Source organism: Protopterus annectens, chromosome 8.part0, assembly GCF_019279795.1.
Source record: "Protopterus annectens isolate FY-2018-M chromosome 8.part0, PAN1.0, whole genome shotgun sequence".
Classification (NCBI taxonomy): Eukaryota; Metazoa; Chordata; order Ceratodontiformes; family Protopteridae; genus Protopterus; species Protopterus annectens.
Genome location: NC_056741.1, coordinates 1,230,154,825 through 1,230,180,556, shown reverse-complemented (window position 1 = coordinate 1,230,180,556; position 25,732 = coordinate 1,230,154,825). Strand labels below are relative to the sequence as shown.

Sequence of the window (25,732 nt, the reverse complement as noted above, 5' to 3'; positions counted from 1 at the left end):
TTTCTGCTACAAGCACCATGGGAAACCAACCCCTCAGGGGGTCAGAACACATTTCACTAAGGCAACATCTACCACTACAGCATTTCACGGGGGGATCCCTACCAGGGACATCCTGGAGGCTGCTGTCTGGAGTTTTGTACACACCTTCACCAATCATTACCCACCTGCCTTATCTTTTTGAAATCCAGGGCAGGATTTGCTACAGCAGTCTTGCAAGGCATACTAGCCAGCCCTAACTTTTCTTGACTGCCTCCACCCTTCTTGAGCTTTGGGAATCCACCCACGTGTGATGACTGTAACAGTGAAACACGAAGAACATAATACAGTTTTGTACACTTAACATAAATGTAGATGTTAAAGTGTATTCACTGTTGCAGTTATGGTTTCCCTCCATCCCCCTGATTTTCTCTATCTCTTTCCTATCTGACTGTTGCCTAACCCCTTCTGTGGCATTGGTATTTACTTTTTACTGGTGGTTGTTTTCCCCACCATAACCTAGCTTCCTATTTGGGGGGCTCCTGACATTTGGGGCAAGAAAAACTGATCTAATGGCGTCTGCTGCCTGTTTTTATACCCCTGACGACCTGACGTCAGTCCTGAAGCGACAGCATTCGATGAAGAAATACGAAGTCTCTGGTATTCAGGCCGACTGAGGGCTACCTACAGGCAGTTAACCCAAGTGTGATGACTGCAACAGTGAACACACTTGAACATCTGCATTTATGGTAAGTGTACACAACTGTACTGTGTGTACCCTTACCATAAATGTAGATGTTCAAGTGCATTCACTGTTGCAGTCTTGGATGTTCATCGTGCATACAGCTGCAGTCATCACACTTGGGTTATCTGCCGTCAGGCGGGTCCTCGGTCGGCCGAATTCCAAAGTCTAGGTCCGGCGTCTGTTGTCGTCGCTTCTTCCCTAACGTCAGTGCGGCAGGGGTATATAAGAGGCAGCCGACGCCATTTTCTCCAGTCTGTCTTGCCGCGCGGTGCCCGAAGCAGAAGCAGTTCGCAAGTGCCGGTTGGCCAGCTCCTGAGATTTACGAATAGTATTTCAGCCGAAGTCTTCTTTAAAGCTAAGTACCCTGTTGGGGAAACTTTTCTTGCCTCAGACTGATGGCAGACAAAGTTAATAATTGCATTTCTTGTGGGAAGCAAATACCGCATAAGGATTTTCACTCTTACTGTATACCTTGTTTAGGGCCAGACCACAACGTCTTGGCCTGCCGTTTTTGTGCTAGGTTTAACAAGCGCACTATTAAGCACCGGGCGGAGTTCGCCCTTCATTAATTATATCATGTCGGATGCACCGACACCAGTTTTAGGCAAAAAATGCAAGGATAAGGACGGACAGACAGAGGCCTGCTCAGGGTACTGAGATCACGCTTAGGCCGACTACCGGTTCTCAGCGAGGCGCCTACGCAGCCCCTGACTACCGATGAAACTACTTTACCGGCAATTTCATTACCCGAAATCGCAGGATCCTCAGTCTCCATTCCCTCTGCAGATATCGACGCCACTCTTGGCGGGGAAACCGAAAATTTAGCGAGGCCTGCCATTTCTGAAGGCGTTTTCAGGCCTACCACCTCCTCTATTAAATTGTTCACTAAATCTAAAGCTGCAATGAAAATTAAAAAACAGGGTCCTCAGACCCCTCTCAAGGCCCCATGCCTAAGAAACAGATGCTTAAAATGGCTGAAGATTTGATTACTCTCATCAGGGGTTCTCAACCCCCCTCAGACAAAAGACCCAGGTTGGAGGAAGACTACCCATCCTCAGACCAGGCTTCTATTACCTCAGACCATTCTGAGGACCAGGATTAAGCCTATTCTCCATTTGAAGACTCTGATGCTGAGGAGTCTATTCCCTCGCCCCCCCCCCTGAGGACTACTCTTTTGGGGAAACCCTGCATACATTGAGAGAGCACTTCCACTGGGAAGGCCAAGATTACTCAGATTCCAAGAAAAGGCTCAGGGAATTTCTACTACTTCCCCAGCATAGGCCCCTGGCTATTCCTCCTGTTTTAGATATTTTGGATGATGTGTGCGCAGAAGCCAGTCTTAATCCAGACTCATTACCTCCAGCCCCTGTTAAACCAGACAGATATTACCGGATTCCTGATTCTCACCAGTTCCTTTATAAAAGCCATACTGCTGACCCAGAAACAGTTTCACAGGGTCCCAAGGGGATTAAGGCCTCTACTGCTAAAAATCCTTTACCTTCAGAGAGAAATTCCAGAGGTGGGGAAAAAGGTGTATACATCAGCCACTTCATCCATGAGGGCATTAAACTGTCAATTTCATATGTTAAAATACCAACAGTTGCTATCTCAGCTGAAAAGCAAAATGACGCAAACAGAACAACCTGACTTGAAAGAGTTGCAGGATTTGTTGCATGGAGCAGAATAAGTGGGGAAACATACCTTGCACTGTGGTTTTGATGATTGAGGCCTCATGTAGAGCTGCAGTCACGGGGTCTGGCTTTTCCCTCCAGGACTTAATGAATATTTATAATGTTTCCACCAATGGGTGTCTATGCTTACATATTTAAATGGCAGGAATCACTGGTTATTCTTGATACACTGATGAAGGCTGTGTAATTTACCAGCCGAAACCGGTATGTGTGTTTTTTCTGCTATGATGCTGTAATTTATCAATACAGTTTTTATCACCAACTGCTGGCTCCATTTGTGTGTTTTTTGGTGCCTTTACATTGTTACAAAGGACAAATGGATTCTGGATATTATAGACAAGAGGCTACAGGTTCCACTTTCACACCCTTCCAAAAATGAGAGGCATGCCAAACCTGCCACAAAATCAATGGGCAGAGGCACAAAGGCAAATTACCGCTCTCATGGATATGACAGCAATTAAAGAGGTTCCTGCAAAAGAACAAGGTCAAGGTTTTTATTCAAGGCTATTTCTGGTACCAAGGAAGGACAAAGATTGGAGACCCATCTTAGACCTATCTATTCTAAACACATATCTAGAGGTACCAAAATTCAAGATGCTCACAGTACAGCAGCTTCTTCCCATGCTGGTCAAGGAGTCTTGGCTGGTAACGTTGGACCTCAAGGAGGCATACCTGCATGTCCCTATCAGACAAGAATGCAGAAGATACCTCAGATTTCTTGCAGGTTCAACCCATTACCAATTCTCTGCATTGCCCTTTGGCTTATCTACTGTGCCCAGAGTGTTTACGAAATGCCTGGCATCAGAAATTGCCTTCTGCAGACAACAAGGAATCCAAATCTACCCATATCTGGATGACTGCCTGATCCAAGCAGACAGCAAGGACATTCTACTGCAACATCTGGCGTTTGTAATAAAACTGTTAAACTGCCTTGGGTACACAGTGAACAAAAAGAAATCAAAACTAATACCTTCTCAACAGATAATTTTCATGGGTGCCAGCTTAAACACAACGACCCAGATGGCCTACCTCACGCTAGACAAACAAGGGCAACTGTCTCAATGCTTCAACAGAATGGCAACTTTAACCAGGCTAACTGCAAGGAAAATCCTGCAGGCTCTGGGGTTCATGGCATCTTGTATCCTACTAATACCATTTGCAAAGTTGCATATGAGGAAACTACAATGGTACCTAAAAAACTTATGGTCTCAACACAGCCACAGCTTGGAAACAATTATACCACTCATTCCATGCCTTCAAAAGGAATTTTTGTGGTGGGCTCAAGCAGGCCAAAGAAACACGGGTCTTCCTTTCTGCTTACCACAAGCAACTCAAATCATCACAACAGACGCCTCAGACTACGCCTGGGGAGCACACATGGCAGGTCAGTGTATTCAGGGAAAATGGTCCCAAAAAGAGATGCACCTACGCATCAAGCAAAAGGAGATGCTAGCCGTGCAAAATGCTCTTATGACCTTCAAAGCCTACTGCATCCAGGCCAGCTATTAATAAGGACAGGCAACACCACAGCCATGTGGTACATAAACAGGGGGGAGTGCATTCATACCCCCTGTGCAGACAAGCCATGACCCTGTGGAACACAGCACTGGAATTACAAATTCAACTACAGGCACAATTCCTGCCAGGGAAGGAAAACACACTGGCAGACAACTTGAGCAGAAATATGACAGACCCACACGAATGGAAGTTGCATCCTCAAGTCTTCTCAAAGATAACTCTGGCATGGGGACAGCCAGACATAGATCTATTTGCTACCCACAGAAATTGCCAGTTGGAGAAATTCTGCTCAAGGACCTATCATCCACAGGCCTGGAAAGTGGACGCACTCTCTTTCAATTGGACAACATTGACAGTCTATGCCTTCCCGCCTCTACCTCTACTGGCCAAAGTCCTATTAAAAACCAGAGCAGAAAGGCCACAAATGATTCTCATTGCTCCAGACTGGCCACGACAGCACTGGTATCCTCTCCTAAAGAGCTTGTCACACTCACCACCATGGATCCTTCCACAAGTTCCTCCTCTTTTGTCCCAGCACAATTACAACACCCTTCACAGCCAGCTCAGAACTCTAAATCTAGCTGCATGGATAATACCTTAATTTGCCAACAGACTCTCCCCTCCAAGGAGGTACAGGATGTCATCTTGGAGGCCAGACAACCCTCTACTGGAAAAACCTACTCCGCCAAATGGAAACGATTGTGTTCCTGGAATCAAGCTAAGGGTCAGAATCCTTGGGTAATAAATATACCTCAGATTTTACAATACCTAGCTGAGATGTTAAACAGTGGCCTTTCTTTCTCTTCCATCAAGATCCACGCTTAAGCCATTTTAGCACAGTACAATATGGATCTCCCTTTATTCTCACATCCTCTTTTAAGGCAGTTCCTCAGAGGGGCAAAAAATATACAACCCCCACGGAAACCACCAGCTCCAGCTTGGGACCTCAACTTCGTACTGGAGAAGCTGACACTGCCTCCTTTTGAGCCAGCTGCTACAGCAGAGCTACAATACTTGTCATGGAAAACAGCCTTCCTTCTGGCTATTACCTCAGCACGTAGGGTTTCGGAGCTACAGGCCCTCATGGCTGTTCAACCATTCATCATTTTCCATCAGGGCAGGGTTTCCTTACAAACCAACCCTACCTTCATGCCAAAGGGTAGTATCCAGTGTGGCTTTGAATCAGACTATTCATTTACCTACCTTTTATCCAAATCCACAGAAAAAAGGAGAGAGGCTTCTACATTCCTTGGACATTCGCAGGCAACTTCATTATTACTTGGACAGAACAAAGTCATTCAGAAAATCTGAGCAGCTCTTTGTGTCCTATGCTACAGGTGCTCAAGGAAAGGCCATCTCCAAACAGACTATTCAAAATGGGTAGCTCACTGCATACGCTATTGTTATTCATTGCATGGAAAATCAGTGCCTGTATACATCAGATCCCACTCCACCAGGGCTACAGCTACCTCAGCAGCTTTCCTCAGGGGGGTCCCTACCAAGGACATTTTGGAAGCAGCAGCTTCGAGTTCAGTGCACACTTTCTCCAAGCACTACCACCTTCCACTATACTCAAAATCTAGAGCGGGCTTTGCCACAGCAGTCCTGCAGGGCATTGTAGCCCCTCCTAATTCCGCTTATTACCAGCCACCCTTACTTAGCTTTGGGATTCTACCCAAGTGTGATGACTGCAGCTGTATGCACGATGAACATAGTACAGTTTTGTACCTACCATATATGTAGATGTTCGAGTGTGCATACAGCTGCAGTCCAGGTTACCCCCTCTCCATCCCCTCTTAGGACAGGGCTTATGCCAAACACCTTTATCATACAACCTATTTGGGGTATTCCTTTATGGTGTATTTGCTTGCAGCTACTGTTTTGATTTATCTACTTATGTATGTTTGCATAACATCATGTTTTGCCTTCCTTTCTGGGGGTACCTGACATCTGGGGCAAGAAAAACTGAAGAAAATGACGTCTGCTGCCTCTTTTATACCCCTACCGCACTGACGTCAGGGAAGAAGCGATGGCAACCGACGCCGGACCTAGACTTTGGAATTCGGCCGACCGAGGACCCGCCTGACGGCAGATATCCCAAGTGTTATGACTGCAGCTGTATGTGCACTCGAACATGTACATTTATGGTAGGTACAAAACTGTACTTTTCCCTCCCTCCGACCCCCATTTCTCATCTTCCCCTAGGGGGACACATGCTTCCCAGGGTGACTCTTAGCCACCAGGACCACTTCTGTCTTTTTCCTTGTGCATCTGACGTGTTAGCTTAAGAAAAACTGATGTAATGACGTCGACTGCCTTGCTTTATAGTACTTGACCTGACGCCAAACTATAGGCGACAGCAGCCGGCACACACAAACATTGACTTTGGTATTCGGGCCGGCCAAGGGCTACCACATCAGTAATAACGCACAGGTGATGACTGCAACAGTGAATACACTCTAACCTCTTTATTTGTGGTAAGTGTACACAACTGTGCTTTCTGTCCACCAGTCACTGGCGTAAAGATGCTATGGTCACTGTGTTCTTGGGGGATACCTTATTTCTGGGTTCTCCAATTTGATTGTTTTCAAGACCTGGAGGAGTGTATTTTGGCCCTGTAGTCTTTAAAGTTGTGCAAGCCAAGTTTGCTATATATCTCCCGTATTAGTCCTAGAAGCCAAACAGTTCAAACTGCTAAAGCAGATTTTTTGCTGCAGTATCCAACTTTGATTAATCTTTTTCATGTTTGTTCATTGGGACTTGGAGTGTTTAGTGTCCCCTTGCTCATAAGATCCTTGGATTTTAATTTCACTGGAAGTAACACTTTGTCTGGTTTTCTTCATGAAAAGTTCCATTGTTAACAGGTGCCAGAATGTAAGGGTCAGTGTAAAGTATGTATTAATTTTATTTAGGAACTAATATATCTTGACTTTTTTTCCCTTTATTTTCTGTAGTGGGCCCGTGATGAATTTGAAGGTCTTTTTAAGCAGCCTGCTGAAAATGTCAACCAGTATATAACGTAAGTATCTTTTTGCAAGTGAGATTGCATTCTGTTGAAAATTACACTTGTATGGTAATTTTTTGAAAAATGTGTGCACTAAATGGGATTATACAGCCTCTCTGAAGCTGATGTTCTTCATATTTCACTGTTGCAGTCCTGACAGTTGGGATTTCCTGCCATGAAAGCCCTCGACCAGTGCGACTGCCAGAGAAACTTATTTAGCCTTCCAGGCTAGCAAATACCTTAACTGACGTCCATACGCACAGGTATAAAGGGACCCAGGCTGCTTCATCACTTAAGATTTCAAGTGCGTTGGTCAGGCCGCACCAGAGAGACGTTGCCATTGAAAAGATAAAGTACCCTGTTGGGGAACTATCAGGGAACTCTTCTTTCTTCTTTGACTCCTGTCATAGTTGATGTTTGTCTCAGCTTTGGTAAACAAATTATACATAGACTTCCATATGCTTTCTGTAACTTGATTAGGCCCAGACCATGATGTCCATAACTGTCGATCCCGTGCTAGGTTTAACACTAGAACTATTAGGCATAGAGCAGAGGTTTTTAGCTTCTTTACTGAGGCAGGAATCTGTGCAATCGCATACTATGGCATCCACCTATCATCCCGAGCTCTATTTGCCTAAATGCAGAAACGATAAAGAAAAGCCCAGGTCTACGGACGACACTCATTTACCCCCCTGACTCACCTACTAGACTTGATTGTTGAAAGGGAGGTGCTTTCACAGCCCGCTTCAAGTTTTGATTCAGCAACCAAGACCTCTGTTGAGACCTATTTGGAGTCGGACATGCCTTCGGTACCTTCAACTTTTACTGCTCATATCTTCAGTTCATAGGTTGTGTCCGAGATCGCTCAGCAGGCCACAGCTTCCAACGAATGATTGCTAACCGGAGGCTTTTCACGGCCTAGGCCCATTCCGGTACATCTTCTGTCTAGTCAGGTGCCAGGGCATTGGGAACTCCCAGGCCTAAGGCAAAACACACACTAAAGAAGGAATTGTGGCAGGGCCTTCGTGTAGGCCTACAGGCTCCCAGTTTCAAGGACCCCAACAAGATTTAATCAGAATAGCTGAAGACCTCATTAACATTGTAAGGTCCAGGCAGACTTAAGGGGATATTATCCCAGGAAAAAGATAGACACCCCCCCCCCCCCCCCCCATATTCTCTAATACCTGATCCACTACATTCGGAAGTCTGACTTAGTGGACTCAGCATTTTAAGAAGACCCCCGCATACACCTCATATGAGAAATTTGATTTAGAGGACAATCCTCCCCTCTGCCTCCCCACCTGAAGACCTCTATTTTGGAGAGACACTTCATGGTATGAGAACACTTTTCAGTGGGAAGCACAAGAATGCCCACAGGCCAAAGAGAGAGAGTTTTTAGACCTCCTTGAGCATAAACCTCTAGCAATCCCACTTATTCTGAAAGTAGTGTAAGATATTTTGTGGGATGCTTCCTTAAATCTTGATTTGTTCCATCCTGCACCCAGAAAGCCTGACCAGTTCTGCAGGGTCCAGGACTCTCCAAGTGCCGTTCAAAAACCCAGCTGCTGACCCTGAAGTGGTCACCCCAGGCCCTAGGGGGTCTAGGGCCAGTACCTCCATGAACTTTTTACCTGCTGACAAAGTAGGGCTCTTGATAGATATAGAAAGAGTGCACACTTTGACTACCCTTAATATGAGGGCCCTCAACTGTCAGTTCCATATGATCAAATACCATCAAACCATTCTTGACCAACTGAAGCAAAACGTGTCCGGTCTAGAAGATAAAAACCTTTCTAAAGAACTTTTAGATCTCTGCCATTCCAGATGTTCATCGTGTTACACTGCTGCAGTCATTACACTTAGGTTATCCTGCTGTCAGGCGGTCCTGCAGTCGGCCAGAGTTCCAAAGTCTTGGTCCGGCGTCGGTTGCTGTCACTTCTTCCCTGACGTCAGTGCGCCAGGGGTATACAAGATGCATCCGACACCATTTTCTTCATTCTTTCTTGCCGCGCCGTGCCCGAAGCAAAAGCAGTTAGCAAGTGCAGGTCGGCCGACTCCTGAGACTTTCGAAGTCGAATTTCAGATCCAAAGTCTTCAATAAAGCTAAGTACCCCGTTGAGGAAACTTTTTTCTTGCCTCAGACAGATGTCAGAAAAAGTTAATTGTATTTCTTGTGGGAAGCAAATACCTCATAAGGACTTCCACTCTTACTGTATTCCATGCCTAGGCCCTGATCACGACGTCACTAGTCGGTTCTGTGCTAGATTTAACAAACGCACTATAAAATGACGTTTTGATTTTGCTTTGCACTACTTTGGCCGAAGGTTCAATTATACCTTGCCGTCGGATCAGCCGACGACCGCAATTCTGAAAAAACGCAGAGACAAGGATAGAGAGGCATCCGAGGTCCAAAACCGACGACGAAGCCTCTTCTAGGCCAGTTCTCAGTGAGGCGCTTTCGCAGACCCTGACACCCACTACCTCAGAGCCACAGGCCGCTTCAGACTCCCACGTGGAGACAACTAGACCTCTGGAAACTCAAGGTATTGGGCCTACAGAAACTAATCCCTCAGATGGGTCCAGAGCCGCTGAGCAGGCATCTGCTTCTGAGGGTGTTTTCAGACCTTCACAACTTACCATTAAACCAACAGCCAAGACAAAAACACCATTAAAGACAAAGAAGCGAGTACAACATTCTCCTGGACAGTCCTCCATGCCTAAGAAACAGATGCTTTAAATGGCCGAAGACCTCATTACTCTAATCAGGGGTTCCCATCCCCCCTCCTGAGAAAAGGCCTAGGCAGGATACAGACTGATTCCTCTAATCAGGTTTCCATTTCCTCTGATTCCTCTTCAGACCAGGGATACTCTCTACCCCCCCCTATGAGGACTCTGATGCTGAAGAATCTATCCCTTCAGCCTCTCCTCCTGAGGATTATTCTTATGGGAAACTTTACATACCATGAGGAAGCATTTCCATTGGGAAAGTCAGGATTATTCAAAATTCAAGAAAAGGGTTAGGGACTTGCTTTTATTGCCTCAGCACAGGCCGCTGGCTATTCCGCCTGTATTACATATTGTGGATGACATGTTCTCTGAATCCAGCTGATCATCTGATTCTTTTCCCCCTGCACCAGCCAAGCCAGATGGGTATTAGAGTCCCTGACTCTCTCAAGTTTCTTTATAAAAACCCTTCTGCTGATCCAGAAACTATTTCCTAGGGTCCCAAAGGGGTTAAGGCTTCCATTGCAAAAAATCCAGTCCCCTCTGACAGAGATTCTAGAGCACTGGATAGATGGGGGAAGAAAGTTTACACTTCTGCAACTTTAGCAGTAAGGGCTTTAAATTGCCAGTTTCACATGCTTAAGTACCAACAATATTTAATGGCTCAGTTAAAACAGAAAATGCTTGCAAGCTCAGAAGCTCCTGACTATAAAGAAATGCAGGATTTATTGCATGCAGTTGAACAGGTGGGAAAACATACTCTGCAATCTGGTTTTGATTCTTTAGAGGCCACTTGTAGAGCCGCAGTTACAGGTTCTGTGATTCGAAGACATGCTTGGTTAAAAGAGCAGTTTACCTGATCATGTTAAGGCAAAATTATTGGATGCTCCTTTACAGCATGATACTTTGTTTGGTGTTAAGGCAGAAGAGGTGTTAAATAAAATGGAGGATAAAGCTAAATCTATGCAAACAGTCAAAGATTCCTTACAGGTACAGCCACCTCGATTTATCAGAAATTGGCCTACAAAAGAATTGGTCCTTTCCAGTGTCAGGACACAGAGAGGCAGATACAGACGCCCAAGAGGCAGATCTCAACCCCAAGGCTATAACAGACAACGACAGTTGGGTACCACAACCCCCAAAAGGAGGTGAGGACAAGTCTCAACCTTACATGAAACGGTCCCAATGACTTCCCCCGCCAAGCACTTCCCTTTTGGCAGCCCCCTTAGGGGGAAAACTAGCACTTTTTTCTCAAAATTGGCAAACAATCACCCAAGACAAATGGGTTCTGAATATTGTGTCTCAAGGTTACAGGTTCCACTTTCACACTTTACCAAGGCTTAAAGGAAAGCCAAACCTGCCACAAAATCAATGGGCAGAGGCTCAAAAACAAATTTCAGCCCTTATGGACATGAGAGCTATTCAAAAAGTACCACAGCAGGAACAAGGACAAGGATTTTACTCAAGACTCTTCCTGGTCCCCAGAAAGGGCAAAGCCTGGAGACCCATACTAGACCTTTCAACTCTAAATACTTACATGGATGTTTCGAAATTCAAAATGTTGACACTACAGCAGCCTCTTCCCATGCTGGGCAAGAAGGCTTGGCTTGTTACTCTGGACCTCAGAGGCATACCTACATGTCCCTATCAGACAAAATTGCAGAAGATACCTCCGATTCAACGCTGGTACAATGCACTAGCAATTCTCTGCACTGCCCTTTGGCTTATCTACTGCGCCCAGGGTCTTTACAAAGTGCCTGGCACCAGTAATTGCATTTTGCAGACAAAAAGGAATTCAAATGTATCCATACGTGGACGACTGCCTCATTCAAGCATAGACAAAGGACATTCTTCTAAAGCATCTGGCGTTTGTAAAAAGGTTGCTAATTTCTCTAGGGTTACACAGTAAACGAAAAGAAGTCAAAACTAGTGCCCTCAACAGATATTCCTGGGTGCCAGCTTAAATACAACGGCCCAGATGGCTTATCTCACGCCAGACAAACAAGGACAACTGACTCAATATTTTCAATTACTGGCAAAAATGTCCCATCTCCCTGCAAGAAATAATTCTGCAGGCTCTGGGATTCATAGCATCCTGCATACTACTAATTCCATATGCCAGACTGCATATGAGGAAATTACAATGGTACCTAAAAAGTGTTTGGACTCAACACACTCAGTTTAGAAGCAGTAATACCAATAATTCCCTGCCTACAACAGGAGATGTTAAGTTGTCTATCTCGCCTTCATTCTTGCTGGATGGGTTCGGAGCCGACCTCGGCTCCGACTCGGCCACTCTAAAAGCTCGAGAGTTGGTTCCACCGGCTCGAGGCTCCCCTTATATCCCACAATGCTAGGCGAGAGTTACCCCAGATCTCGTTTGCCGCTACAGCTTCGAGGTTGGTTGCTTCTACCGGTTCCTGGTGAGTTTTAGCTTTTTCTATTAAAAGTTACTCTTTTTCCCCCTTTTTCAGTTTAATTCTTCTTAAATTAGTATAGTTCATAGAACTTTATCCCGACCCTAATTTTTCCGTTTCTTGTTTAAAAGAACCTTTGGTTCTTCCCTTGGGCCTTAGGCCTTCTCTTCCCTAGGAGTGTTTGTGTAGTTTACTATAATTTGCTACAGTTTGTTGTACTTTATTTTTAGTATCTTTACTAAAATTGTTATTCTGACAGGGTATAACTGGTGTGTTTGAGTGTGTGTTTGTGTTCACCAGTTAGGCTATGTCAAAAAGCAAAGGTCTCAGGATTCAAGAAGTGTGATCCGCGCCGTCAGAAAATGTCGCTGACAGGCGCTCAGACTTCTTGTGTCTATTGTCTGGGGCCTTTGCACCTGCAGGACTCCTGTGCTGTTTGCCATGGCTTCAGCCCCAGGGTCCTGCAGGAAAGAAAAAACAAGCTAATTCTGAGAGGCTTGTTGAAGCCTGAGGATTCCCTGTCTGTCTCAACAGGGAAGCCCTCTAAGGCATCGAGGTCTTCGGCTCCGGCTTCTGAGCCGAGACCTCAGGTTGTTCAACCTTGCCTTTATCGGCTCCGGCTGGAGCCGATAAGCTCAGTCCACAGTTTCTGTGGCTTCCTCGGCCGGCCGAGGTTATCGTACCCGTGTCGGCTCCGACAAGATCTTGAGCTGACAACCAGAAAGAGGTCTAGGTCACCTTCTCTTGGCTCCGTTCATTCGGCTCCAGGTTCTCCCCTGCTGTCTGAACGGGCCAAAGGTCTCATTCCTCTAGGTCATCGAGGCTTTCCGATCATGACCTTCAGAGGGTGGTGAGTCGACTACTCAAGTCCGAGGCACTAGCCCAGATGCTTCAGAGCCCGACTCATCAGTCGGTGCCTGCCCCGTCCATCAACTCTTTCCTCCTTGACTCTTTTGAGTTCGAGCCGGGTCGTGTCGGAACCGAGACTGTGGTCACCTCGGGCCGAGACAATTGTCTTCGGCTCCGTCCGGCTCCGTTTTCTTCCGTGGAGGAATCTCGGCGCCGGACTTCCTCGTCGGCTCGAGGGGTGAGTGGCATCGGACCCTTGTCCGACCCCCTCTCCCTCTCGGTGCTTGGCGCTGGTGAGTTCGGCTCGACATCGCCTCGAGCCATCACTGTCGGTGCCGAGGGGTCCTTAGCTCCTGAGCGGGACCTCTGGCTCTGCCTGACAGGGGTGCTTTCGAGGTCATGCGGAGTGTGTTAGAGCCTGGCTCTACTCCACAGTCGGTTCCGTCACCCCCTCCCTCTATGCTGCCTCAGGGTAAGTCGACTCACTCCCTCATTCCGGACCGCAGAGAGCCAGCTCCTCAAGAGCCCCTTTGGGATTTCATCCTCTTCGAGGCCTCTCCTGATTTGGCAGAAGAGCCCCCTCGGAAAAGGAAGTGCAAGAGGAAGCACATTGACTCACCTGAGTCTATCACGCCGGACACAGATCTGGATGGTTCTGAGGGTTCCCCGTTCCCCTTCTGAAGATGTCTCATTTGCAGACATTCTGGAGATCCTTAAACAGAGGGAAATTGGCCCGCCTTCAACCCTTCAGTGGACGAATCTGTGTATTTTGGGGCGTTTGGCCCTCGTCCTTCCCCCTCCTGGGTGTCCCCTTGACCCCCTCATGCAGGTGGTAGCTAAGAAGGCATGGTCGGCTCCTGATTCAGTGGACCCCACTCCCAGGAGACCCTCCAAATTCATCACAGCTCCATCAGACAAGCAATTTTTATCAAAAGGAGTTTCTGTGGATGCTATGGTGGTAGCTGCCGCCACAAAGAAGGAACTGGCTGATCCTTCAGTGCCTGTCCATCCACCTAACAAGGAATCTAGGTCCATGGATAGGTGGAAGCGGATGTTCTCCTCAGCGACTTTTACCATGCGTTCGCTGAATTACCTGTGCCATTTCACTCGTCTTCAAAGAGACTTGGTCAAGGAAGCGAGTGAGATGTTGAAGGACCCTACAGCTGCGGGTTCCAAGAAAAAATGAACACGCAGCTGGCTATCCTTAATTCCATTTCCAACTCCTCCATGCGCCTCCTCTTATGCGGCCGATGGAGCGAGCAGAGCCGCAGGAACAGGGGTAGCCTTACGTAGGCACGCCTGGATGCGGCTATGCAATTTTGCGGAACCTTTCAAGACGTCTTTCACGAACTCCCCTTTGATGGATCATCTCTTTTGGTCCTCAAGTGAAAGAAACCCTGACTAGGTGCGAGACTGATGGCAAGACCCTTTCTGCCGTCAGAGTCCGTTTCGACTCCTTCTAGGCCTTACCCCAAAGGCCAGAAGGGTGGAAAGATGTGGTTCCGTAAACAATCTCAAGGGACTTCGCCTGACGACAGAGTCGGTTCCCGCCAGAGGCAGAGGGGAACAACAATGGTAGACGCCCTAGAGGCAGGGGTCCGCAGAACCAGGGCAATCGAAACTTCCTCCGATAAGCCCTTTCAGCATCCCTGAGGTGTTGCCCGACTGCCCATCTTCGGAGGCAGTCGGGGGAAGATTGTCACTGTACCCAGAAGCCTGGCTATCCTTGACACAAGACAAATGGGTACAGTCCATCATTTCGAAGGTTATTCTATCCCCTTTCTTCGTTTTCCAAATCAGTCAAAAAAATCCCTTCCAGATGTTCCACCCGCTCAAAGGGATATAGCAGCTTTGGAAATTTCAAAACTGCTTGCAAAAAGAGCTATTCAGCCAGTGTCAGCAGACCAACAAGGATCCGGAATCTACTCAAGGTTCTTTTTAGTTCCAAAGAAAACAGGGGACTGGAGACCAATTTTGGATCTCAGTATCTTGAACAGATCGGTCAAGAAAACAAGATTTCGGATGGTCACGCTGCAATCCATTCTTCCCCTATTGGGAAAAGGAAACTGGATGTGCTCTATAGACCTTCAGGACACGTACTATCACATAAAAATGAACAGACGCTCCAGAAGATTCCTCCGCTTCAGGCTGGGAACCAGTCATTTTCAATTCAGGGCCCTGCCCTTTGGTCTCACCACTGCCCCGGTGTTTACCAAATGCATGGCAGTGGTAGCTTCTCACCTGAGGCGACAAGGATTCCAGGTGTTTCCATATTTGGACGACTGGCTCCTCACAGCTCCCACCAAGCATCTCCTTCTGATGGCCAGAGATTACACTTTTCGCGTCTGTCAAAAATTGGGTATCTCAATAAATTGCGAAAAGTCTGTTTTGTCGCCTTGTCGCACTATTACCTACATAGGCTAAATTTAGATACTGTAAACATGTCTGCAACACTAACGAACCAAAGGATATCAGACATTCAAAATTGGTGTCACTACTTCTCAACAACAACAGAGCCAAAGCCAGGTTAGTTCTAAAGGTGTTGGGAATTATGGCAGCGGCCATACCTCTCCTCCCATTGGCCAGATACCACATGCGGATCCTTCAGTGGATGCTCTTTTCTCAATGGTCATACCAGGAACTTCCAATGTCTCACACCATTATGATCACGCAAGCGTGCAAAAAGCATCTCATGTGGTGGATGTCTTCCCCCCCAGCTCCTGTTGGGGAGACCATTTGTTCCACCTCCTCCGGTTGCTACTCTGACAACGGATGCCTCCCTGATCGGGTGGGGGGGGGCGTTATCAGGGCAGGACAGTCCAGGGCACATGGCAACCAAACGAATGCCACTTGCACATAAATGTTCTGGAGATGAGAGCAGTGCTTTTAGCGTTGCAAGCCCTTCAAGACTCTCTTCCCTTGGGAACGATTGCAATCCAGACAGACAATATGTCTGTAGTGTGGTACATCAACAAACAAGGCGGAACCAGATCATACCCCCTGTGTCGAGAAGCACTCAGACTGTGGCAATGGGCGATTTCTTCTCAGCGTTTTCTGATAGCAACGCACATCCCGGAAGTCCAATCACATTGCGGACAAGTTGAGCAGAGCTATTCTTATGCCTCACGAGTGGTCTCTGAAAGACTCTGTAGTGAGAGATATTTCTGAAGTGGGGTCAGCCTTGCTGCGATCTTTTTGCTACTCCCCAAAACAGCAAGTGCAGAGAATACTTCACTCTATTCCCTTTACCAGGCCAACCCAGCAGGGACGCACTAGTCCAAGTTTGGCCCCGGGACTTCTGTATGCATTTCCTCCTTTCCCACTGATCTCTCAAGTAATACAGAAAGCTATCGCTCAGAAGGCCTCATTGATCCTCATTGCGCCTTACTGGCCTCGACAAGTGTGGTTCCCCTTTCTACATCGATTTCTTTTGGGCGACCGTGGAACCTGGACCTAGTTCCAGATCTTTTGATCCATCAGTCGGGTCAGCTTCATCGCTCCCTCCCTCTCTGAACCTCACTGCTTGGTTCCTCCACTTCCAACAGTAGCCAGGCTTCCTCAATTATCTCACTCTGTTAGAGATATTTTGATAGCTTCCCATAAATCTTCCACTCGTAAGATTTATTTGAGTAAGTGGAAACGCTTCTCATATTGGGCACAAGGAAAGGACATAGATCCTTTCACCGCTTCCATCCAACTAGTCCTTGATTTTCTTGCTGAACTCTTCCATGCAGGTTCATCTCCATCTACTCTTAAGGTTCAATTGGCGGCTATTTCTAATTTCCATGTGGGTATTTCTGAATCTGCCCTAATGTCCCACAAACTCTGCAAAGCCTTTTTGAAAGGAGTTTTTCTTCTCAGACCTCCTGTCAGAAATCCTCCTTCTCCATGGGACCTAAATTTAGTTCTTGCTTCTTTGATTCTTTCCCCCTTCGAACCTGCAGCTTCATGTTCCTTAAAGCTATTATCATGGAAAACTCTTTTTCTGGTGGCTATCACATCAGCTAGAAGAATTTCAGAACTTCAAGCACTCAGTTGTCGTTCTCCTTACCTTGTGTTCCATAAGGACAGAGTTTCCTTACGAACTAACCCGTCCTTTTTGCCTAAGGTGGTTTCAACATCAAATCTAAACCAATGCATTGACCTCCCTGTTTTTTCCCGGAGTATTCAAATAGGTCTGAACAGAAATTACACTACCTGGATGTTCATCGTCAATTAAGGTACTACTTGGACAGGACGAAACTATTCAGAAAATCTGATCAGCTGTTTGTCTCCTATGCGGAAAGCAGAAAGGGACTTCCAGTTTCAAAGGTATCTTTATCCAGATGGCTAACATCTCTGATTACCCTGGTTTATGAAATTAGACACCAAGAACTGCCTAATAAACCTAAAGCCCATTCCACCAGAGCTTTGGCTACTTCTCTAGCCTTCCAAGACAGACTGCCTATTGACACCATTTGTGCAACGGCTACTTGGGCTACTCCTCACACTTTTATTTCCCATTATAAGTTGGATTTAGCTTCTAGGCATAGAGCTAATTTTGGTTCCACTGTTCTCAGGAGTCTGTTCCGTTAGGCCACCCGGGACAAGGTGCTAGGGACGCGGTCCCATCCAGCAAGAATGAAGGCGAGATAGACAACTTAACATATAGAAGTTATGTTCTTACCATAACGTTCCATGTTAGTTGTCTTCTTCTCGCCTTCTTGCGTCCCACCCTCCTTCCCCCTGGCCTGGACAGACCTAGAGGAGTTGTGATCGTGACCTCTCTTTCTACCACCTCTTTCTTAGTCATATGCTATTATGCATATTTCTTGTTTCAGGATATAGGTCACCCCTTTTCTTCCTGCTGTTAGAGGTGGATTCTGTTTCACTGTTATACTGTTTTTGGTATAAGCTGGGTTAGCTTACAAACGAGATCTGAGGTAACTCTCGCCTAGCATTGTGGGATATAAGGGGAGCCTCGAGCCGGTGGAACCAACTCTCGAGCTTTTAGAGTGGCCGAGTCGGAGCCGAGGTCGGCTCCGAACCCATCCAGCAAGAAGAAGGCGAGAAGAAGACAACTAACATGGAACGTTATGGTAAGAACATAACTTCTATTTTCGATGGTGGGCACAGGCATGTCACCTCAACAAGAGTCAGCCTTTCACTTTACCCACAGCCAGGCAGACTGTAACAGATGCTTCGGATTACACCTAGGGAGCACACATGGCAGGAAAATGTATTCAGGGCAAGTGGACCACAGACCAAATGCATCTTCACATCAATCAAAAAGAGATGTTGGCTGTTCAAAATGCCCTAACAGCTTTCAAGGACCTTCTGCATCCAGGACAGTTATTATTAAAGACTGATACCACAGTAATATGTGGTACATAAACAAGCAAGGGGGCACTCATTCTTACCCTCTATGCAGGCAAGCCATGACCTTGTGGAACACAGATGTCCTTCAAGGATGCATCTGCAGTCCTTACAAATGGGTTGTCCTGTCGTCAGGCAGCCCTTCGGTCGGCCGGATTCCAAAGTCTGGGTCTGGCCTCGGCTGGTGTCGCACTTCACCCGACGTCATTGCGGCAGTTATTCTGTTATAAAGGCATCAGCCGACGCCATTTTCCCCAGTCTTTCTTGCCGCGTGGCGCCCGAAGCAGAAGCTGTTCGCAAGTGCCGGTCGGTCAGAACCCGAGATTACTACTACCGAAAACTTCTACGAAGACTTCTAAAAAGCTAAGTACCACGTTGGGGACTCTTTCTTGCCTCAGCCGATGTCAGAAAAAGTGAATAACTGTTTAACTTGTGGGAAACAAATACCTCATAAAGATTTCCACTCTTACTGTTTGCCTTGCTTAGGCCGAGACCACGACGTAGCAGCTTGTCTAGCCTGTGCTTCTTTCAACCGACGAACGCTTAGACGTCTGTCGGAATTTGCTGAAGTGTTTTTCGGCTCAGATTTTGCTTACATTATGCCGTCGGATCCTCCGACCGCGCAAATTGCTAAAAAACGCAAGGAAAAGGACCGTCACTCGCGGTCCGCGGTTTCGGCCGAAACCGCGGTTAAGCCAACCGCGAGGGTCTCTGTTTCGGCTGAAACCGAGTCCACAGTTCTTCCTTCGGCCGAAAGCTTGCCTCTTACCGAGGCCTCATCCAGCTTGGCTGAATCTGCTACTGAAATCCCACCTGCTCTTGCAGGTATACAGGATTTATCCGGTACTATCCCTTTGGATATTTCTACTCCTGCACGTGGAGCTGCTAGGCCTCCTGCATCCATGTCGATTAAGGCCTTTGCCAGGGCTAAAGCAGCAAAATCTACCAAAACTGTGCCTGCTAAGACCCCCTCTCACAGGCCCAGTTCTAGTTCACAAATGCTTAGTCTAGCAGAGGATCTCATTTCTTTGATCCGGGGATCCCAACCACATTCAGACAGGGCCTCTCACCCACCTCCAGAGAAGAGGACTAGAGTAGAGCCCCCTGAGCCAGTTTCTTCAGATGGCTCCTCTGATGAATCGGATAATTCAAACCCTCCAGAGGCCCCCTTTTCTCCTTATGAGGACTCTGATGCAGAAGACTCCATTCCTTCTGCCTCTCCGCCAGAGGAATTTTCTTTTGGGGAAACCTTGCATGCTATGAGGGAACAATTTCAATGGCAGGGCCAGGATTTTTCAGACACTAGGAAAAGGCTTAGAACCTTCCTACATTTGCCACAGCATAGGCCTTTAGCCATTCCTCCAGTACTTACTGTTGTGGATGATGCTTTTAATGATGCTTGTACTGCTCCTGATTCTCTTCCTCCGGCCCCTGCTAAGCCCGATAGATACTACAGGGTCCCGGACACACATTATCATTTGTATAAGGCTCCTTTTGCAGATCCCGAAACTATCTCACAGGGACCTAAGGCTGTAGCAGCTACCTCTGCCAAAAACCCCCTCCCCTCTGAAAGGGAATCCAGGTCCTTAGAGAGATGGGGTAAAAAGGTTTACACTTCTGCTACTCTTTCAGCTAGGGCCTTGAACTGTCAATTTCATATGATCCAGTATCAAGAATTTGTTAGACCAGTTAACTAAAAAGCTGTCCTCAGATGAACCATTAGACAAAAAATCTGTTCAGGAAATGGTACATAACATTCAGCAGGTCAGTAATCATTCCTTAAAATGCGGCTATGATGCACTGGAGGCTTCCTTTAGATCAGCCATGACTGGCACAGTGATCAGAAGACATGCATGGTTGAAAGAACAGGCCTTACCAGATCATGTCAAATCGAAGCTACTAGATGCTCCCATGGACAAGATCAATTTATTTGGCTCTCCTGCACAACAGGTGCTGAAGAAGATGGAAGAGAAGGCAAAATCTGTCCAGACAGTGAAAGATTTCTTACAAGTCCAACCTCCAAGGTTTAGCAGGAATTGGCCCTCCAAAAATTGGTCCTTTCCAGACACCTCCAGAGCTCAGAGGCAGGAATAGGCGCTCAAGAGGCAGAGGTCAATCCAGAGGTGCCTACAGGGGACGTCAGTGGCAGGCTAACAACCAGCGAGGTACAGCCACAGATGCAGCCACCACCACCACTACTACAGGACAATCACAGTGACTTGGCTCTGGCACCGCCTACCAGGGAACAACTAGAAGCACCCTTAGGCAGGAAGCTAGCCTTATTTTCAATAAACTGGCATTACATCACAGGAGACAAGTGGATTTTGCAGACAATAGACCAAGGTTACAGGTTTCACTTCCATACTCTACCAAGGAAGAGAGGAATGCCAAACCTTCCTCCAAATCAAAAGGCAGAAGCTCTAAAACAAATAACTCACTAAGCATGAGAGCTGTAGAAAAGGTACCACCTATGGAGCAAGGACAGGGATTTTACTCCGGACTCTTCCTGGTACCAAGAAAAGAAAACCAATGGAGACCTATTCTCGACCTGTCCGCTTTAAACACATTCCTCATTGTCCCGAAATTCAAAATGCTGACCCTACAGCAGCTTCTTGCCATGCTGGGCAAGGAGTCTTGGCTGGTAACTCTAGATCTCAAGGAGGCATACCTGCACGTCCCCATACGACCAAATTGCAGAAGATACCTCAGATTTCTTGCAGGATCAGAGCATTATCAATTCTCAGCATTGCCCTTTGGCTTATCTACTGCGCCCAGAGTATTCACGAAATGCCTGGCATCAGTAATTGCTCATTGCAGGCTTCAGGGAATTCAAATTTACCCTTACCTGGACGACTGCCTGTTACAAGCGGACAACAAAAACAAACTGACAGAAGACTTGAAAAGGGTCATTTATCTACTGCAAGCCCTGGGATACACAGTCAATATAAAAAAGTCAAGGCTGATACCATCCCAAAGGATAACCTTTTTGGGTGCAGAACTGGACACATCAAGACAAATGGCATTCCTAACAGTAGAAAAACAGGAGCAACTCCCTCTCTACTTCTTGGCATTGACAAAGCAGAACCAGCTAACAGCAAGAAAAGTTCTGCAAGCCTTGGGTTACATGGCATCCTGCATAATTTTGGTTCCACATGCCAGACTGCATATGAGAAAGTTACAGTGGTACCTAAGGAATTTATGGTCTCAGCACAAGCACAGCCTAGAAACCCAAATTCCAATAATCCCATGCCTGAAACAAGAATTCCAATGGTGGGCTCAGGCTTGTCAATCAAACAAAGGACTGTCCTTCCACAGCACTCAACCAAGCCAGACAATCACAACGGACGCCTCAGACCTCGGTTGGGGGGCACACATGCTGGACAAGTGCATACAAGGCTTATGGACACAAGACCAGCTGCACCTACACATAAATCAAAAGGAAATGCTGGCAGTAAAACTGGCAATTCAGACATTCAGACCATTTCTTCAACAAGGTCCACTGTTGATAAGGACAGACAACACCACAGTTATGTGGTACATCAACAAGCAGGGAGGCACACATTCGTACCCTCTATGCCGGATGGCAGTGGACCTCTGGAATGTGGCTTTGAGGTTCAACATCCAGTTACAAGCAATTTTTGTGCCAGGAAAAGAAAACATTCTAGCAGACATACTAAGCAGAACTGCCACGGATGCCCACGAATGGATGCTGCATCCGGACATCTTCAGAACCATTACAGGACAGTGGGGGCTACCAGAAATAGACTTATTTGCATCCCCACGCAATCACCAACTGCAGAAATTCTGCACAAGGACGTACCACCCACTTGCTTGGAAAGTGGACTCCCTATCTTTCAGTTGGAAAAACCTGACAGCATATGCATTCCCAACACTTCCTTTAATGCACAAGGTGCTATTGAAAATCAAAGAGGACCGTCCAAGGATCATCCTGATAGCTCCAGACTGGCCAAGGCAGCATTGGTATCCATTACTGAGGAGCATGTCTCGGGAACAAATATGGACTCTACCTCTAGTTCCCTTACTGTTAACACAGAACAACTACAACACCCTGCATCCAAACCTGAAAACACTGCAGCTGACTGCCTGGAACATTGCATAAGACCAAATAACCCAAATTTATCCCAAAGGGTTAAAGACATTATCTTGGAGGCTCGCAGACCCTCAACAAGAAAAAATTATTCAGCAAAATGGAAAAGATCTCATTTGGAGTACTGCAAAAGGAGAAAATGTGTCACTGGTAAACATAGCTAACATCCTGGAATACTTGGCAGAGCTCTTCCACAACGGCCTGTCCTATTCTTCCATTAAGATTCATGCATCAGCTATCTCAGCAGAATACAACTTGGATCCTCCACTCTTCTCACATCCTCTGCTCAGGCAGTTTCTGAGAGGAATTGAAAATGTAAAACCACCTAGGAAGCCACCATTGCCAGCATGGGACTTGAACTTTGTGTTAGAAAAGTTGACGCTCCCTCCTTTCGAGCCAGCAGCAACAGCAGAATTACAGTACTTATCATGGAAAACTGCTTTCCTGCTTGCAATCACTTCAGCAAGAAGGGTATCTGAGCTACAGGCATTAATGGCAGTACAACCCTTCCTGATCTTCCATCAAGATAGAGTATCCATGAGAACTAATCCTACTTTTATGCCAAAGGTGGTCTCCAGAGTATCTTTAAATCAAGCTATCCACCTACCTACATTCTTCCCTAACCCACAGAACAGGGGAGAAAGACTGTTGCATACCTTGGATGTACATAGGCAATTACGTTACTACCTGGACAGGACCAAGAGCAATAGAAAGACTGACCAGCTACTGGTAGCATATGCGACAGGAAAGGAAGGAAAAGCAATTTCAAAACAGACAATCTCTAAATGGATAGGAAATTGCATTAGATTTTGTTACTCCTACCATGGGAAGAAAACTCCAGAAAACATCAAGCCTCACTCTACAAGGGCCACAGCCACTACCACAGCTTTCTTACGAGGAGTGGCTACCAAAGACATTTTAGAGGCTGCTACTTCGAGCTCCGTGCATACATTTGCCAAGCATTACAATTTACCTTTATACTCCAGATCCCGAGCAGGTTTTGCCACTGCTGTTTTGCAAGGGATCTTAACTACACCATAAACTAATTTCTCCTCCTCCCCCAGTTGGGCTATGGTATTCTACCCATTTGTAAGGACTGCAGATGCATCCTTGAAGGACATAGTACAGTTTTGTACCTACCATAAATGTAGATGTCCGATAGGAATGCATCTGCAGTCAGGCTTACCCACCCTCCTTCCCCTCTGTGGTGTTCCTAGGGTATTTGCCCATCTTGTAGCTAGCTGGGGGAATCTATTATGGTGTATTTGTTTGTATATATGTACATACATGCTTATTTTTTGTTTGCTCTCTACTATTTGGAACCATTTGCATTTATCCAAATTTAGCCTTCTTAGAGGGCTCCTGGCATCTGGGGCAAGAAACACTGAGGAAAATGGCGTTGGCTGATGCCTTTATACCCGAATAACTGCCGCAATGACGTCGGGTGAAGTGCGACACCAGCCGAGGCCAGACCCAGACTTTGGAATCCGGCCGACCGAAGGGCTGCCTGACGACAGGACAACCCATTTGTAAGGACTGCAGATGCATTCCTATCGGACATCTACATTTATGGTAGGTACAAAACTTTACTTTCTAACTTATCAAGTTCATCTGCAAGCACAATTCCTGCCAAGAAAGAAAAATACTCTGGCAGATGATCTAAGCAGAAATATCATGGACCCTCACAAATGGAAATTGAATCCACAAATCTTCAGCATGGTAATGCAGAAATGGGGATGCCCAGACATAGATCTTTTTGCCTCCCCACTGAATTGCTAACTACAAAAATTCTGCACAAGGACTTACCACACACAAGCATGGAAAGTGGATACTCTCTCGTTCAGCTGGCAAAGCCTAAAAGTTTATGCCTTCCCACCACTGCCTCTCCTTTCAAAGGTACTCCGAAAAGCCAGACAAGAAAAACACAGATGATCCTGATTGCTCCAGACTGGCCACGCCAGCACTGGTACCCAATCTATAAGGAACTTAGCTCAAGGCCCACCATGGATTTTGCCTCAAATTTCACACCTTCTTACTCAACAAAACAATCAGATCCTGCATGGTCAGCTCAAAACCCTAAACCTGGCTGCTTGGCAGATTCATTAGTCAAACAGGCAACACCTCTCTCTAAAGCTGTTATAGATGTCATTTTGGAGGCCAGGAGGCCTAGCACCAGGAAATCTTACTCAGAAAAATGGAAGAGATTCTGCACCTGGAACCAGGCTCAAAGCCTTGAACCCTCTTGTCCCAAACATTCCTCAGATTTTACAATACTTAACTGAGATGCTGGACAAAGGCCTATCCTTCTCATCAAGATCCACGCCTCTGCCATTTCAGCACATTACAACACGGATCTTCCTTTATTCTCACATCCCTTGCTAAAGCATTACCTCAGAGGGGCTAAAAACATTACCGCCCCGGAGAGCACCAACACCAACTTGGGACCTCAATTTTGTTTTGGAAAAACTGACCCTGCCACCTTTTGAGCCAGCCAAAACAGCTATCTAAAATTTTTATCATGGAAAACAGCTCTGCTCCTGGCAGTAACTTCAGCACGAAGAGTCTCGGAGCTACAGGCATTAATGGCAGTGGAACCTTTTATAATTTTTCATCAGGACAGGGTTTCTTTAAGCACAAACCCTACCTTTATGCCAAAGGTGGTATCTAGTGTGGCTCTTAACCAAACCATCCATTTGCCAACTTTTTATCTAAACCCCCAGAATAAAGGGGAGAAACTTCTGCACTCTTTGGACATACACAGGCAGCTACGCTTCTACTTGGACAAAACAAAAGCTTTCAGGAAAACTGAGCAACTGTTTGTAGCATATGCTGCAGGATCACGGGGCAAGGCCATCTCAAAGCAGACTTTGTATTCGTTACTGCTACACACCGCATGTAAAATCAGTCCCTAATAACATTAGGCCACATTCTACCAGAGCAACAGCCACTTCAACAGCCTTTCTCAGAGGAGTTCCAACCAAGGAAATTTTGGAGGCTGCAACTTGGAGTTCAGTGCACACATTTACCAAGCATTACCACTTGCCTCTTTACTCCAAATCCAGAGCAGGATTTGCCACTGCAGTTCTGCAAGGCCTCATAGCCAATCCTAACTCTTTATAGAACAGCCACCCAACCTTAGCTTTGGGATTCTACCCAAGTGTAATGACTGCAGCAGTGTAACACGAACATAGTACAGTTTTGTACCTACCATAAATGTAGATGTTCGAGTGTTCACACTGCTGCAGTCCAGGTTACCCTCCCTCCATCCCCTCTATCCTAGCTGGACTTATCTATACCTTTCTATCCTATACCTTTGTGGTGTATTTGCTTGTAACTGAAGGTATT

The 25,732-nt window shown here is 46.4% G+C and overlaps 1 protein-coding gene across 1 annotated transcript in view; it reads left to right on the top strand.

Moving 5' to 3' along the window:
• UBA1 (ubiquitin like modifier activating enzyme 1) overlaps window positions 1-25,732 on the top strand; it is a 2,903,587-nt gene that overhangs the window by 1,991,525 nt on the left and 886,330 nt on the right. The window contains exon 26 of the mRNA XM_044080725.1: window positions 6,885-6,949. Within this exon, the coding sequence (XP_043936660.1) occupies window positions 6,885-6,949 (65 nt within the window). The remainder of the gene's footprint in view (window positions 1-6,884; window positions 6,950-25,732) is intronic.